The sequence below is a fragment of the Myotis yumanensis genome, unplaced genomic scaffold (assembly GCF_028538775.1).
Source record: "Myotis yumanensis isolate MYYU_CA2020_CCGP unplaced genomic scaffold, mMyoYum1.0.hap1 SCAF_9, whole genome shotgun sequence".
NCBI lineage: Eukaryota > Metazoa > Chordata > Mammalia > Chiroptera > Vespertilionidae > Myotis > Myotis yumanensis.
The window spans coordinates 3,557,527-3,573,525 of record NW_027223760.1 but is presented as its reverse complement, the minus strand read 5'-3'; the positions used below and the strand labels follow the sequence as shown (position 1 = coordinate 3,573,525).

Below are 15,999 nucleotides of genomic sequence, written 5' to 3'. Positions count from 1 at the left end.
TACAAAAATAAAAGCTCTACAGAAACATTTTTCAAAGTCACAGCTTCCTAAAGGAGTTACATGTGAGAAATTAAAAATGCATTTAAACTTTCCTTAACAAATAACTACTTAACTGAATTCCAGAAACGTGACACAAAGTTATAAAAATCCATTTTATTTAGACTGAAATGAGTATATTATTTATTTAGTTTTAAAACAAACTTAGCCTTCGCCCACATGCTCAGTGGTTAGAGCGTCAGCCTGTGCACCAGAATGGCGGGGATGGGCAGTGCAGGGAGGGGGGGGGGGGTCGGAGCAGGTTTGATTTCCAGTCAAGGGCATGTACCTGGGTTGCAGGTCTGATCCCCAACCCTGGTCTGGGTGTGTGTGGAAGGCAACAAATCGATGTGTCTCTGTCACATAGATGTTTCTCTTTCTCGCTCTCTCCTCTCTCCCCATTCCCTTCCACTCTTTCTAGAATCAATGGAAAAAAATCCTCAATCCTTGGGTAAAAATTTAAAAAAATAAAATAAAATAAATTTAATATATAGTTTAATTGTTAATATCACTTTGAGTAAACGTGAACAAATTCTGAGGTTTACTGTACTAGTTTAAGAAATCCATTCTGTGTAGAGATACTGTTATGTTAATTCCTTTAGAGTTTAAAACTTCAGAATTGAATCACTTTAGCCTATTTAAGACTTTTTCCTCTTTATTTTTTTCTCAAGACTTTAAAAACCTTGCATAATATCCTGCAAGAGTATTTTTATATATATCAACAAAATTCTACCCCACTTTCCCCAATAATAAAAACATGTTTTTTTAAAGTGTTGCTTTTTAAATTACGTGAAACTAAAGAAAATTGGTTACTGGCTTTAGCATCGTCTTTGGAGAAAAACACCCTCTGCTTGACCAGCTGCTGCCACGCCTTACAGAGGTAGGGTCTGTAGTCCACACTCGTCTCGCTCGGGCGCTTAACGGCAGAGGAAGAACCTTCTGTGGAGTCTGAGGTTTTCTGCATTATACTCTGTGTTGTTGCAAAAAGAACCAAGCGATACTCATTTACAAGTTTCTCTAAGAGCTGAGAACACTTCTTCAGAGTAGACTCCTGTAAGTTAACACTTTCTCCTCCATTGGCTCGGTCTATCCAGTAGAAAGCGGACAAGCTATCCAAAATCAAAAGGCAGAGAGAGGGGTGACTACAAAACATGGCTTCTAGGGAGTAGAGTGTGAGCAGCAACTGGCTGCTGCTGCAGCAGTACACCAAGAAAAACCTGCCAAGGCAGTATTTTATTATTTCTTCAGAACTCTGGGGTAGTCTATGCTCAAGAATTGTAACAAGCCGAAGCAGATCAAAGTGGTAATCTGTATCAATAAATAAGACTTCTATTTCCAGTCCACCTGCTGATTGTGGAAGAATGCACCGTGCTGTTAAATGATAAAGCATTTCTGTCTTTCCTGTTCCTTCTGGACCATGAAATTCAAGAATATCACCTGTGTAAAATGTAAAAATGTCAGTCAAAATGCAGCAGCACAGTAAGAGTAGGCTATAAGTGAAAAGTCTGCAAAAATGTTTAAAAAGACATTTGCTGGAACATAAAAGAAAAATCTAAGTCCATTTGCCAAAACGGATCTGAAAAAGCACACACAAATAAATAGGGAAATCGTCATTAGAAAAGCAGAATGACAGCAGTCTGTGGGGATCTCCTGAGAACAGGTCTGATACACTCACAGTGAAATGGTGATGTGGAGAGTTAGGAATAAAGTGCCACAGATCCGGGGCCTTTCGAACACTACTGACTACTAAGGTGCACGCTATTTCTGGTAATTGATCTCCCAATATCCACTCTCTTCTTTTCCCTTACATATGAAACCCCAATTGGGGAAGGTAATGTGCCCAACTTAAAAAACGATTTTTCTTAGTCTCCCTTGCAGAGGAGTCACCAGGTATCTCAAATGTAGACAGTGAGACGTGCGCAGAGTCTGCTGGGATTTCTACGTTTCGCTTTCCTGACCCGGCTGCCACTTCTGCTCTTCCGCTCCCTTCTTTGGAGGTGAAGAGCCATCTTAAAAGAGTGAGGAGGGAAGGTGGACCCTCAGGGGCAGACCCTAAGGAGGTGGAGCAGGAAGACAGGAGGCACCCAGGACCAGTTATGCATAGCCTGCCTTGACACCACTTCTGATTGAGGAAAACAAGCCTCTATCTGGTAAGCCACTAGGCTGGACTTCTGTTACATGCAGAGGAAATAATCCCCAACTAGGGTTTCTCAGTGTTCTTGGCATTATGGGCAGAGCAATTCTTGACGGTGCAGTCTTACATGGATAGAGTGGTAAGAGCCACAGCTCTCAGGTCTTCCATGCCAGTAGCATCCGTCCACTGTGTTTTACATTGCCACACTGCCGCAGTCATTCTCTGCTGTGTGAGTCTCACAGGATACTGCTCAGGGAGAATGACACCTGCATTGTGAATTACCCTCCTAGCATTATTAATCAGTCACCTACTCTGAACTTTGAAGCCTGCAATCTCTCTCTATACAGTTCCAGTATCTCTTCCACTGAGAAAGTACAAACTAAAACACCTGGAACACGGTCCTGCCTCCACAGCTTCTCAAAATCCACCCAACAGTGGCCTTCCAATTCTTGTTAAACTAAAATTACTGCGATTTGATTTATGGCTGAACCACACAATTGAAAAGTTTTAAAATGCAGATTCTTAGGCCTTTGCATATTACAGAGCCTGAAAAGCCACTTACTTTCTTTCCTGTCATTATTAATAAACCATTAAATGTTGAAACAAATAATGTGTAAGAAATCTAGCAAGTTGTTACCGACCTATAAAGTAGTATAAAACTTCAGCCAATTTCTTCTACAATCTTTCATATAATTTACAATTCAAAATGGAGTGAAACTATGTTTACATTAACAATTGTTCATGGACACTTTTATTAAAAGCTGACATAATGACTATAACTATACTCAACCCAGATGTTCAGTTTAATCTCTGCTACCATATTACTGGGGAGCTAAGCTGCCCCCAAATGAAAGTCTTTTACTAATAATATAGGAGAATGAAGTACATACACAAGATGAAGAAACACTGACACAGAAGCACTATTAATGGTAGTGCAGGAAAGTCAAAAACAGTTTAGCAAGATGAGTCTGAAATGGTTTGTAGGACACAGTGGACTGTGCAGAAACTCGATGGGGAACAGTAGCACCCTGCACCAAATCCTCCTCCCATGCCCAGGAGAGGAGCAGAGAGGCTGATGAGCACTTCACAAAGGAAAAGGGACTTCTTCATGGTAGCACCTTGGATCCTAGTAACAACACCAAGGGGGGAATAGCAAATCCCGTCATCTTCCATGATCGCATCTGTCGCACTATATAATTTACTTCATTATATTTCTTGTTGGCTACTTTAAGGTTGGGACTTGACTATTCTATCCCCAACACAAACACAGTATCTTTTTCATCAGATGGTTTTCTTTTTAAGAACTTCTTGAGTGGGAGAACCAAGATGGCTGCATAGGTTAATGCCGGAGTTTGCTGCCTCGAACAACCACTTCAAAAATACAACTAAAAGACGGAACGGACATCACCCAGAACCACAGGAAGGCTGGCTGAAGAGAGATTCTACAACTAGAAGGAAAGAGAAATCCATACCGAGACTCAGTGGAGGCGCAGTGCGGAGGTGAAATACTAAGGTGCGGAGTGCATGTGGAGCAGGCAGAGGGTGCGGTTGTTGTTTTCAATAGGGAGGGAATTTCAGACTCTGAGCTCCAGATCCGGGGGAGTCTCTAGGGACCCAGACTCAAACGGGAGAAGCGGGAAGGCAGCTTTCTCTCTGAGGTTTGCAGCGGTTACAGAGCCGCTGGGGACGGAACTGAGAGCAGCCATAACTGCTCGCCCCGCCGGCCATGTAGATCCCCGGGGACCCGCCCCGCCCAAGCCCTGCACAGAGCCATTTGCCGGATCGCCTCAGGCAAAGGCTAGATTAGCACCGCCCTAGAGATTCAGCACAGAAGCTCTCCCACTGCAGACACAGCTGACTCTCATAGCCAGTTAGCCTGGAGGTCAATTCACCCCTAGTATTGCCGACAACAATTAAGGCTTAATTACAACAAGACTGCGCACAAAGACCACAAGGGGGTGCACCAAGAAAGCATAAAAAATGCGGAGACAAAAAAACATGACAGAAATGGAGGATATAGAGCTAAAAAACGCACTTTTGAGGGCTTTTAATAATTTGCTAGAAACTGCCGATAACCTTGATGAGAGCCTCAAGAAATCTAATGAGACCCTCGATGTTGTGATAAAGAACCAACTAGAAATTAAGCATACACTAACTGAAATAAAGAATATGCCAAAACCGGTTTGGCTCAGTGGATAGAGCGTCGGCCTGCGGACTGAAAGGTCCCAGGTTCGATTCCGGTCAAGGGCATGTACCTGGGTTGCGGGCACATCCCCAGTGGGAGATGTGCAGGAGGCAGCTGATCGATGTTTCTCTCTCATCGATGTTTCTAACTCTCTATCTCTCTCCCTTCCTCTCTGTAAAAAAATCAATAAAATATATTTAAAAAAAAAAAAAAAAAAGAATATTAGCCGAAACCGGTTTGGCTCAGTGGATAGAGCGTCGGCCTGCAGACTGAAGGGTCCCAGGTTCGATTCCGGTCAAGGGCATGTACCTGGGTTGCGGGCACATCCCCAGTGGGAGATGTGCAGGAGGCAGCTGATCGATGTTTCTCTCTCATAGATGTTTCTAACTCTCTATCTCTCTCCCTTCCTCTCTGTAAAAAATCAATAAAATTAAAAAAAAAAAAAAAAAGAATATTATACAGACACCCAACAGCAGACTAGAGGATCGCAAGAATCAAGTCAAAGATTTGAAATGCGAAGAAGCAAAAATCACCCAACCGGAAAAGCAAAATGGAAAAAGAATCTGAAAATACGAAGATAGTGTAAGGAGCCTCTGGGACAGTTTCAAACACACCAACATCAGAATTATAGGGGTACCAGAAGATGAGAGACAGCAAGATATTGAAAACCTATTTGAAGAAATAATGACAGAAACTTCCCCCACCTGGTGAAAGAAATGGACTTACAGGTCCAAGAAGCACAGAGAACCCCAAACAAAAGGAATCCAAAGAGGACCACACCAAGACACATCATCATTAAAATGCCAAGAGCAAAAGACAAAGAGAGAATCTTAAAAGCAGCAAGAGAAAGAGACTCAATTACCTACAAGGGAATACCCATACGACTGTCAGCTGATTTCTCAACAGAAACTTTGCAGGCCAGAAGGGAATGGCAAGAAATATTCAAAGTGATGAACACCAAGAACCTACAACCAAGATTACTTTATCCAGCAAAGCTATCATTCAGAATTGAAGGTCAGATAAAGAGCTTCACAGATAAGGAAAAGCTAAAGGAGTTCATCACCACCAAACCAGTATTATATGAAATGCTGAAAGGTACCCTTTAAGAAGAGGAAGAAGAAGAAAAAGGTAAAGATACAAATTATGAACAACAAACATGCATCTATCAACAAGTGAATCTAAGAATCAAGTGAATAAATAATCTGATGTACAGAATGAACTGGTGATTATAATGAATCAGGGACATAGAAAGGGAATGGACTGACTATTCTGGAGGGGGGGGGGGGGTGTGGGAGATGCGGGAAGAGAATGGACAAAAATCGTGCACCTATGGATGAGGACAGTGGGTGGGGAGTGAGGGCAGAGGGTGGGGTGGGGCGGGGAACTGGGAGGAGGGGAGTTATGGGGGGAAAAAAAGAGGAACAAATGTAATCTGAAAAATAAAGATTTAATTAAAAAAAAAAAACACTTCTTGAGAGACATCTAAAGAATGAAAATATAGTCCTGGCTGGGGGAGGATTACAGGCCCCACAGTCAATGTTGGAACATGGATTTTGAAAGGAAACAGGTCTGCCAATAAGTCACAGGTGGGACTTGAGGGGTGGCTTTGTTTAGCAGAGCCCAGCAGGTGTGAATGCCCACGACCAAGGCTTGGAACAAGGGACTAACAGCCGATGGAGCAGGAACAGGAACAATGTGCCCAGTGCTAGTCTAGCCCTGCCTGCTGCCCCTGCCCAACAAGAGCCGACACTCAGCTTCTGTCAGGTCTTCAGCCCCTTCTCTGATTCCTAAGGTATATACATTTTATATAGTCTCTTAAAAGTTCTGAGACAGACTCAGAAGTACCCACACAAATCAATACATAAGCACATAGGGATTTTTCATTTACATAATTCACGTAAATATCCTAACATGAATTTACCTTCCAAGTGGTATGTTGAGATGGATCTCCAAGACTCACAAAATAAAAAGGTCCTACAGCCACTAGGACTTAAGATTCAAGACAGTACTAAGATGCTGGACACGGAGGTCTGGGAGAAAGCTACATAGAAATAGAGAACAGCTACAGTGAGAGAAGTCAGATAAAATAGAAATTTCATAGAAAAAACAGGAGGAAAACAGCACAGAGCACAGAAGCTGTCAGGAAAGTGAAGTGGTACTAAGTAATATTAATGAAGCAGGAAAGACCTAAAAGCGAGAAATGGGAGGGGAAGGTAGGGACAGATCACAGACTGGTCCTGGACAGTGGCCTTAAAGCAGTAAAGGTGTAGTTTGCAAAACCACTTTTAATATAAATATTAGTTTATGAACCAAACTTCAAGAATGGAGACACTCAGAAGATGGGCTGTCAGGCGCTGCAGGAAACATTCATGCTGTTCAAGGAACAGCAAGGAGAAACCAGGGAACCATGAGGAATTACAGAAAGCATACAATGGTTTACGTTCATTGGCAAAGTAAAAGAATTCAACAGTAGTTTCGTGAGGCTGGCGAGTGAAATGAGGATCATTTAAGGTAAGGGAAATGTAACATATTCTGAAGAAAAAGGGAAGGGACTTCACGGGGAGATAAACATACACAATACTGGTCAGAGGGTAACTGTGAGATATGTCTGGATATTTGTGGAATTCTTGGACTAAGAACAAAAAAATGAAAAATTTGCCAAGTATTTTCTTTGAGAAATGGGTGGTGCTTATAACAAATTTCAGCACAACTCGAAAGAGTAAGTCTTCGAGAGAGCTTTCCTACATGGTTTGACAAGGAAAACAACTGATGTAGTAGGTGGATTCCTTAGCTCTGTGGTTTGGCATAAATGAAACTGAAGCAAAGTTTAAGGTTAAGTCCTTGGTTAAGAGGTTATTAGGTATATAAAAATACTCTTCTCCCTTTATAGATTAACTAGAGGCCCAGTGCACGAAATTTGTGCACGGGTAAGGGGGTAGGGTCCCTAGCGGCTGCAGCCACCACCACCGGCCCCGCCCCCTGGTCGAACTCCCGGTGGAGGAGACAATTTGCATGGTAGGCTTTTATTATATAGGATAAGCAAAGCAGATAAAAAGGTCATTTATAAAAACTGGAGAAGTAAAATCTGTAAACTTGTAAATTACACATGAATATTACCATTAATGTCCTTGAATTAGGTTCCCTACAAATGTTCAATGATGAACTGAAATCAGTTTCACTGATGTTATAAACATTTACAATCTAATCATAAGATCAAAAATGATATCCAAACTTTACATTCTATAGAGGGAACACGGGCCTTTCAAGTGTATTTGAAGTCACTAGCTCATATGCTTCCGTGAGCTGCTACCAAAAAAATGCACCCTTGTCCAATGAAAGTACTGGGTATGACAACTGGTAGTAAAAAAACAAACAAACAAAAAAACCTGTATAGTTTGGCACTTGGCAAACTAAATCAGAAAATCTGGATGGTTTGGCCTTGCTAGCTACTCTCACAAATAGAATGCTGTAAGGGGTTTGGGTAACAGATTGTCAGAGTGAGTTTATGAATCTAAACATCCTTCAAAATGAGGACAAGAAAAAAGCCTAAAAATACATCATCTTGGGACCAACCTACTAACTGTATAACGAATATGTTGAATTTGCAGATTACAATCATCATAGTAATAAAGAGGTCATTATTATCCGAAAAAGCATTAAAAATATGGTTAGTCCTAGCCTGTTTGGCTCAGTGGATAGAGCATCGGCCTATGGACCAAAGGGTCTCAGGTTCAATTCTGATCAACATACCTTGGTTGCAGGCTCCTCCCCAGCCCTAGCCCTGGTCAGGGCTTGTGCAGGAGGCAACCAATTGATATGTTTCTCTCACATCGATATTTCTCTTTCCTACTCTCTCTAAAAATCAATGGAAAAAAATCCTTGGGTGAGGATTAAAAAATAAAAAACATATGTATATGTTTACAACAGCATTAGAGACTCCTATAACCCCTAAATCTCATACTGCTTCTTCTTGAGCTTCCCTATGACAATTTCTAATAAAATATTGTTGTTGATAAGTAATCTTTATAATCCTAGTCTTGCGCCTGCCATTGCTCTACTGAGTATTCATCTAACTAGTGTTACAGCTATAAGATGTATGATAGTTTTGAGTAAACTTTGTAGGTGACCGAACAAGATGGTATTCCTAAAGTACCTATAAATGTAATATTCAAATGTATAAGCTGAGTTGCAATCCCATGTTTCAACATCAATTTCATAAGGTTCAACTTATCCTTTCCAGCAGAGAGAATAGAAAGGCACCTCAATCTTTTGTCTAACAGGTTTGATCAAAATTTGTCTTTTATTATTGACTAGAGGCCCATGTGCATCATAGCGATGAGTCATTCCACCGTTCAGTCGATTTGCATATTAGGCTTTTATTATATAGGATAGTTTAGAATTTTACTTGCTAATAGATCTGTTCTGTAAGAAATATTACAGGAATCCTTCAGGTTGAATGAAAGCACAGTAGACAGTAACTTGAATCCAACTGAGTTTATAAAGAACAGTAAATGTAACCACATAAGTACATAGATAAGACAGTATAAATGTGTTTTATGTCTGAAACCCCTTTTTTCATCTATCTGATTTAAGAAGCAATCCCAATTGTATTAATAATTTTAAATGTTTATGGGCATACAATATACACATATGTAATTTGTGTTTTGTTTTTGTTAATCCTCACTTGAGGATATTTTTCCACTGATTTTTAGAGAGAGGGGAAGGGAAGGGAAGGGAAGGGAAGGGAAAGAAAGAGAGAGAAACATCGATGTGAGAGAGACACATGGATTGGTTACATCCCACGCGTGCCCCAACTGGGCCAGAGATCAAGCCTGCAACCGAGGTACGGAGGTACCTGCCCTTGACCAGAATCGAACCCAAGACGCTTCAGTTCATGGGCTGATGCTCTACACACTGAGCCAAAACAGCTAGGGCAAATATGTAATTTGTAACAGCACAATGCAAGGGGGAGGGAATGGAGATATATGGTAACAAAGTTTTTGTAAAATACTGAGGTTAAGTGGTATTGATCCAAACTAAATTGTTCTAAATTAAGATGTTAATTATAATCCTCAGGGACCACTAATAGAAAAAATAATCTGTTTTAAAAAGTAAAAAGGATGACAGGGAATTAAAATGGTACACTAGAAAATGTCTATTAAACACAAAAGACAATAAAGCAGGACTAGAGAAACAAAAAGCTCACAAGACATATATAAAACAGACAACAAAATGGCAGTCATAAATTCTATCTTACTGGTAAATTCACTAACTATAAATAGTTTAAACAGTCCAAACAAAAGGCAGAGATTGGCAAAATGGAATAAAAAAACATGATTCAACAATAGGCTGGCTATAACGGGCACACTTTACAGTCCCAAGTTACAAACAGGTTGATAGTAAAAGGACAGAAAAAGACATCTACACTAATAAAAGACAAACATGCAAATTGACCTTACCTTCGCTATGCCTTAAGCCATGCCCATCAGCCAATCAGAGTGACTATATGCAAATTAACCCAACCAAGATGGCGGCCGGCAGCCACGGAGCTGGAGCAAGCAGGAGGCTTGGTTGCCCCAATGATGGAGGAAGCCAAGCTTCCCGCTTGCCGTGGCCCGGCTCTGAGCTCCACTCAAAGCAACAAAGTTTTAATTATAGAAGGTAAATAAGCCCCAGATACCTGCTTTCAGCTGGCCGTGGCCATGGAGCGGGAGTGAGCAGGAGGCTTCCCTCCCACCCGCCCTGGCCAGCTCTGAGCTCCTCTCAAGGCTACAAAGTTTCAATTAGAGAAGGTAAATAAAACCCAGAATAAAAAAAAGAAAAGAAAAAAAGGAGAGGCTGGGAGCTTCCGTGGCCGGGGGGCTTGGCCAGCCTGAAAACGGCCCTCAGCCCCTCACCCAGACTGGCCAGGCAACCCAGTGGGGACCCCCCACCCTAAAGGGGGTGTGGCCAGCCTGCAAACAGCCATCAGCTCCTCACCCAGGCTGGCCAAACCTCCATGGGGTGAGGGTCCCCACTGGGAGGGGCTTGACCAGCCTGCAAAGAGCCATCAGCCCCTCACCCAGGCTGGCCAGGCACCCCAGTGGGGACCCCCACCCTGAAGGGGGTGTGACCAGCTGCAAACAGCCATCAGCCCCTCACCCAGGCTGGCCAGGCATCCCAGTGGGGACCCCTACCCTGAAGGGGGTGTGACCAGCTGCAAACAGCCATCAGCCCCTCACCCAGGCTGGCCAGGCACCCCAGTGGGGACCCCCACCCTGAAGGGGGGGTGACTAGCTGCAAAAAGCCATCAGCCCCTCACCCAGGCTGGCCAGGCACCCCAGCGGGACCCCCACCCTGATCCGGGACACCCTTCAGGGCAAACCAGCAGGCCCCCACCTGTGCACCAGGCCTCTATCCTATATAATAAAAGGGTAATATGCAAACTGACCCTAACAGCAGAACGACTGGGAATGACTGGTCACTATGACACACACTGACCACCAGGGGGCAGATGCTCAATGCAGGAGCTGTCCCCTGCTGGTAAATGTTCTCCCACAGGGGGAGCTCTGCTCAGCCACAAGCCAGGCTGACGGCTGCCAGTACAGCAGTGGTGGTGGTGGGAGCCTATCATGCCTCCTCAGCAGCGCTAAGGAGGTCTGACTGCAGCTTAGGCCTGCTCCCCGCTGGCAAGTGGACATCCCCCGAGGGCTGCCGGGCTGCCAGAGGGATGTCTGACTGCCAGCTTGGGCCCGATCCCCCAGGGAGCGGGCCTAAGCCAGCAGGTGGACATCCTCTGAGGGGTCCCAGACTGCAAGAGGGCATAGGCCGGGCTGAGGGAACCATTCCCTGCCCTCCCCCCTGCCCCCGAGTGCACAAATTTTTGTGCACCGGGCCTCTAGTAGTATATAAGCAATAACCAACATAAAGCTGAAGTGACTATACTATTATTAGACAAAATGTATTTTTAGATAAAAACTATAATTAAAGACAAAGAAGAATGTGTTTTGGCCGAAACCGGTTTGGTTCAGTGGATAGAGCGTCGGCCTGTGAACTGAAACGTCCCAGGTTCGATTCCGGTCAAGGGCATGTACCTTGGTTGCGGGCACATCCCCAATAGGAGATATGCAGGAGGCAGCTGATCGATGTTTCTCTCTCATCGATGTTTCTAACTCTCTATCTCTCTCCCTTCCTCTCTGTAAAAAATCAATAAAATATATTTAAAAAAAAAAAAGAATGTGTTTTGTACTGTGATAAAAGACACATAATAAAATTTACCATTTTTAACTGCACACTTCAGTAGTATTAAGTACATTCACATTATTGTGAAACAGATCTCCAGAACTTTTTCATCTTACAAAACTGAAAATCTGTATTAATTGAACAAATCCCCTTTCCCCACTCTGACCTAGACCTTGGTAACCACCATTCTACTTTCTGTTTCTACAAATTTGACAATTTTAGATACTTCATATAAGTGGAATCATATAAGTATTTTTCTTTTTGTGACTGGCTTATTTCACTTAGCATCTCCTCAAGGTTCATCCATGTTGCAGCATGTGACAGGATTTCCTTTCTTTTTAAGGCTAAAATTATATTCCACTGTATGTAGGTACCACATTTTATTTATCCATTCATCTACTGAACATTTGGATCGCTATAATTTCTTAGCTACTGTGAATAGTGCTGCTATGAACACGGGTGTGAAAATATCTCTTTAATACCCTGCTTTAAATTCTTTTGGATAGGTATTCAGAAATAGAACTGTTGGATCATATGGTAGTTCTAATTCTATTTATTTATTTTCATTATTATTTTAAATATATTTTTATTGATTTCAGAGAGAAAGGAAGAGGGAGAGAGAGAGAGCTAGAAACATCAATGATGAGAGAGAATCACTGATGGGCTGCCTCCTGGATGCCCCATACTGGGGATCGAGCCTACAACCTGGGCATGTGCCCTTGACAGGAATTGAACCTGGGACCCTTCAGTCTGCAGGCCCATTCTTTATCCACTGAGCCAAACCGGCTAGGGCTAGTTTTATTTTTTTAAGGAACTTCCATACTGTTTTCCATGGTGGTTGTACCATTTTACAATTCCATCAACAGTGAACAAGGGTTCCAATTTTTCCACATCCTACACTTTTTATTTTCTGTTTTTTTGATAGGTGTGAGGTAACGAAGACAGACATTTTATAAAGATAAATGAGTCAACCCATCAATTATATCACAAAAACTTATTTGTGCCCAACAATACATGAAGCCCCAAAGAACATGACACAAAAAGTGACAGACTAAAAATAGTAGACAATTCAACAATAATAGTTGAAGACTTCAATACACACTTTCAATAATGAATACAACAACTAGTCAGCAGATCAGCACAGAAACAGAAGACTTGAACAACACTAAAAACCAACTAGAATTAAGAGACATCAATATAACATTTGACCCAACTATAGCAGAACACACAATCTTCTCAAGTGCACATAGAACATTCTCTAGGATAGACCCTGTTTGGCCATAAAACAAATCTCAATAATTTAAAAAGACTGAAAGCACAAATGTTCTCTAATCAGAAAACAATGAAAAGAGAAACAGTAACAAGAAAAGCTATAAATCTTTTTTAAAAAAAATATTTTTATTGATTTCAGAGAAGAAGGGACAGGGAGAGAGAGAAACATCAATGATGAGAGAAAGAATCATTGACTGGCTGCCTCCTGTATGCCCTACACTGGGGATCGAGCCCGCAACCTGGGAAAATGCCCTGACTGGGAATCAACCCGTGACCTCCTGATTCATAGGTCTACGCTCAACAACTGAGCCAAGCCAGCCGGGCTGTAAATCTTCTTGATCTTGAATTAGACAATGGCTTTTTAACTATACCAAAAGCATAAGCAAGAACATACAAAAAACCCAGATAAGTTGGACTTCATCAAAATTAATAACTTTGTGCTTCAATGGACACCATCAAGATAGTGAAAAGACAACCCACAAAATGGTTAAGAAAAATACTTGCAAATCATATATTTGATAAGAGACTTAAAGGACTCTTACAATCTATAATAATAAAAGTTTAATATGCTAATTAGACCAGATGTCCTTCTGGACGACCTTCCGGACGAAACCATGGTGAGCAGGGGCCGAGGCAGAGGCAGCCACAGTGGGGGCCAAGCCCCTTGCATGAATTTCGTGCATCGGGCCTCTAGTTCACTAATAAAAAGACAATCCAATCTTTTAAATGGGCAAAAGATTTGACATACATAAGTTGTCAATAAGCACATACAAGATGCTTAACATCACTAGCCATCAGGGAAATGTAATAAAAACCACAATATAAGATATCACTGCATATTCACTAGAAAGGCTATAATCAAATAGCCAGACAAAAACATTTATTTGCAGGATGTGGGGCTGGCCATTTCAAACATTTCACTCTTGGTAGCAAGTGAACTGTGCAGCTGTGAAAAAAAGAGTCTGGTGGTTGCATAAAAGGTTCAACATGAAGTTATCATACAACCTAGCAGTCCCTTTCATAGGCATTACCCTAGAGAAATGAAAACATATATCCAAAGAAAAATTTGTACAAAAATAATCATAGCATTATTTGTAACAGCCAAAAAGTAGAAACAACCCAAATGACATCAACCAATGAATGGATAAACAAAATGTAGTATACCCATACAATGGAATATTATCTATATATATATAAGAAGCTAGCTACCATAATGGCCATAACGACCTAACGACCAGTCGCTATGATGCCCACTGTGGCCAGCGAACCGGCCTGATCAGGGGGTGGGGCCGGCCAGCCAACCCTCTGCCGGCCTGCCCCTGATTGGACTCTCCCATTCTGATCAAGAGTGGGGCCAGCCAAACGCCCCCTCCTTTTCCCCCCAGCCCCGCCCCTGATCAGCCCGCCCCACCACGATAGGCTCACAGCCCCTTCCCCTGGCCGACCTGCCCCTGATGGCACCCCCACCCTAATAGGGGGCAGGGTTGGCTGGCCAACCTCCTGCAGCCCCTCCCCCCGGCCGGTCACGACCCCTATGGGCCCCCCCCCACCCTGGCCGGCCCCGCCCCTGATCGTCCCCCCACCCCCACCCCAATTGAGTGCGGGGCCAGCCGGCCAACCACCCATGGCCCCTCCCCCAGGCCACTGGCTCCCAATTAGCACCCCCCACTCCATTCATGGGCGGGGCCCACCGGCCAATCAACTGCAGCCCCTTCCCCGCTGGCCCGGCCAACCTCCTGCCATCTCCTCCTCCCAACAGACCCAGCCCCAATCTGCCCTGATTGGGCCCAGCCAACCAGCCAGACCCCACCCGTGCATGAATTTGTGCACTGGGCCTCTAGTTCAACAATAAAAAGGAGTCAACGACTGATGCATGCTACAATATGATGAACCTTGAAAAGATCATGCAAAGTAAAAGAAACTTGTCACAGAAAACCATATAATATATGGCTCTAATTATATAAAATGTCAAGAAAAGACAAACTGATAGAGTCAGAAAGTAGATTAGCAGTTGCCTAGGGTTGAGGGATGTGGGAAGAAATGGGGAGTAACTACTAATAGGCTTGAGTTTCCTTTGGGGTGATGAAAATGTTCTAAAATAAAATTCGGGGATGGTTGCATAACTGTGTGAATACTAAAAATCACTGAATTGTACACTTAAATGGGTGAACTGCATCGCTATAAAACTGTTACAGTACATTAAAAAAACCAACAACCTAAGCACACTACCTTCTTTATAAGTTTTCCCTAGGGTAGCAGTGCTAATGGAACAAGTAAGTATATATTTTCCCAACTGTAGAAATATTAACAGAACAACGGGATACCTGAGACTTTCCTGTGATTCTCAAACTTCTAAAGAATAAAAAACACACAATTCCCACAAATTTGTGTGTTGGAGTAAAAGAGCTCAGTTTATTCTGAAGATTTACCACAGATAAGCCAAACTTTATTTCATCTAATGTAGATAAGGCAGGCTTCAGTGTGGTTAGAGCACTGGCCCGTGCACTGAAGGGTTGAGGGTTTGATTCCTGGTCAAGGGCACGTACCTGGGTTGCAGGCTCGTTCTCCTGGCCCTGGTCAGGGCTCATGAGGAAGGCAACAAATCAACGTGCCTCTCTCACATCGATGTTTCTCTCAAAGGGCCGACACAGAGCATGGACTTACTCAGACTCACTCCCGGAGCTCCAGCACTAGGACAGCAGCTTGAAAGGATCCAGGGACATACAGGGAGGAATTAACTTGTCTGGCATCAGGGTAAGAACTGGGAGACAGCTTTCTACCAGACAAAAGTGCTGGCAGAGACCATTGTTCCTTTGCTGAGACCTCTCTGTCACAAAGCCAACCAACAGTCACCATACCTGAGTCTCCATCAACCTGCAGCTGATTCCCAGAGACCACATCCCATCTAATTTGCAGCCTCACCCATGCTATCTGCAATGACTTTTCCATATGAATAGCCTGTCCTAGCGCAGGCTTCAGACTCCTAAACTCTCCCAAACAAGCAGCACCTGACCTCAGCATGCCCCATACCTCTGGATAAGCAGCCCTAGGTCCTGTACTAGCAGCAGCCTGCCTTCTCCTGGGCATCTCCAAGCCCAACATAAGTAGCAGCCATCTAAAGATTGCTCTGTAACTCATGCCAGGTAGCCCC

General features: G+C 43.0%; 1 protein-coding gene across 4 annotated transcripts in view; it reads right to left on the bottom strand.

The window, feature by feature from the left end:
- The window catches only part of XRCC2 (X-ray repair cross complementing 2), a 181,385-nt gene that overhangs the window by 147,311 nt on the left and 18,075 nt on the right, over positions 1-15,999 (bottom strand). The window contains exon 3 of one of the 4 annotated variants that reach the window (XM_070423605.1): positions 323-1,473. The exons of the other annotated variants lie outside the window; for them this stretch is intronic. Coding sequence (XP_070279706.1) covers positions 755-1,473 — 719 coding nt within the window. The 3' untranslated portion in view covers positions 323-754. Of the gene's footprint in view, positions 1-322; positions 1,474-15,999 lie in introns of those variants that run through there. 4 annotated transcript variants of the gene reach the window in all.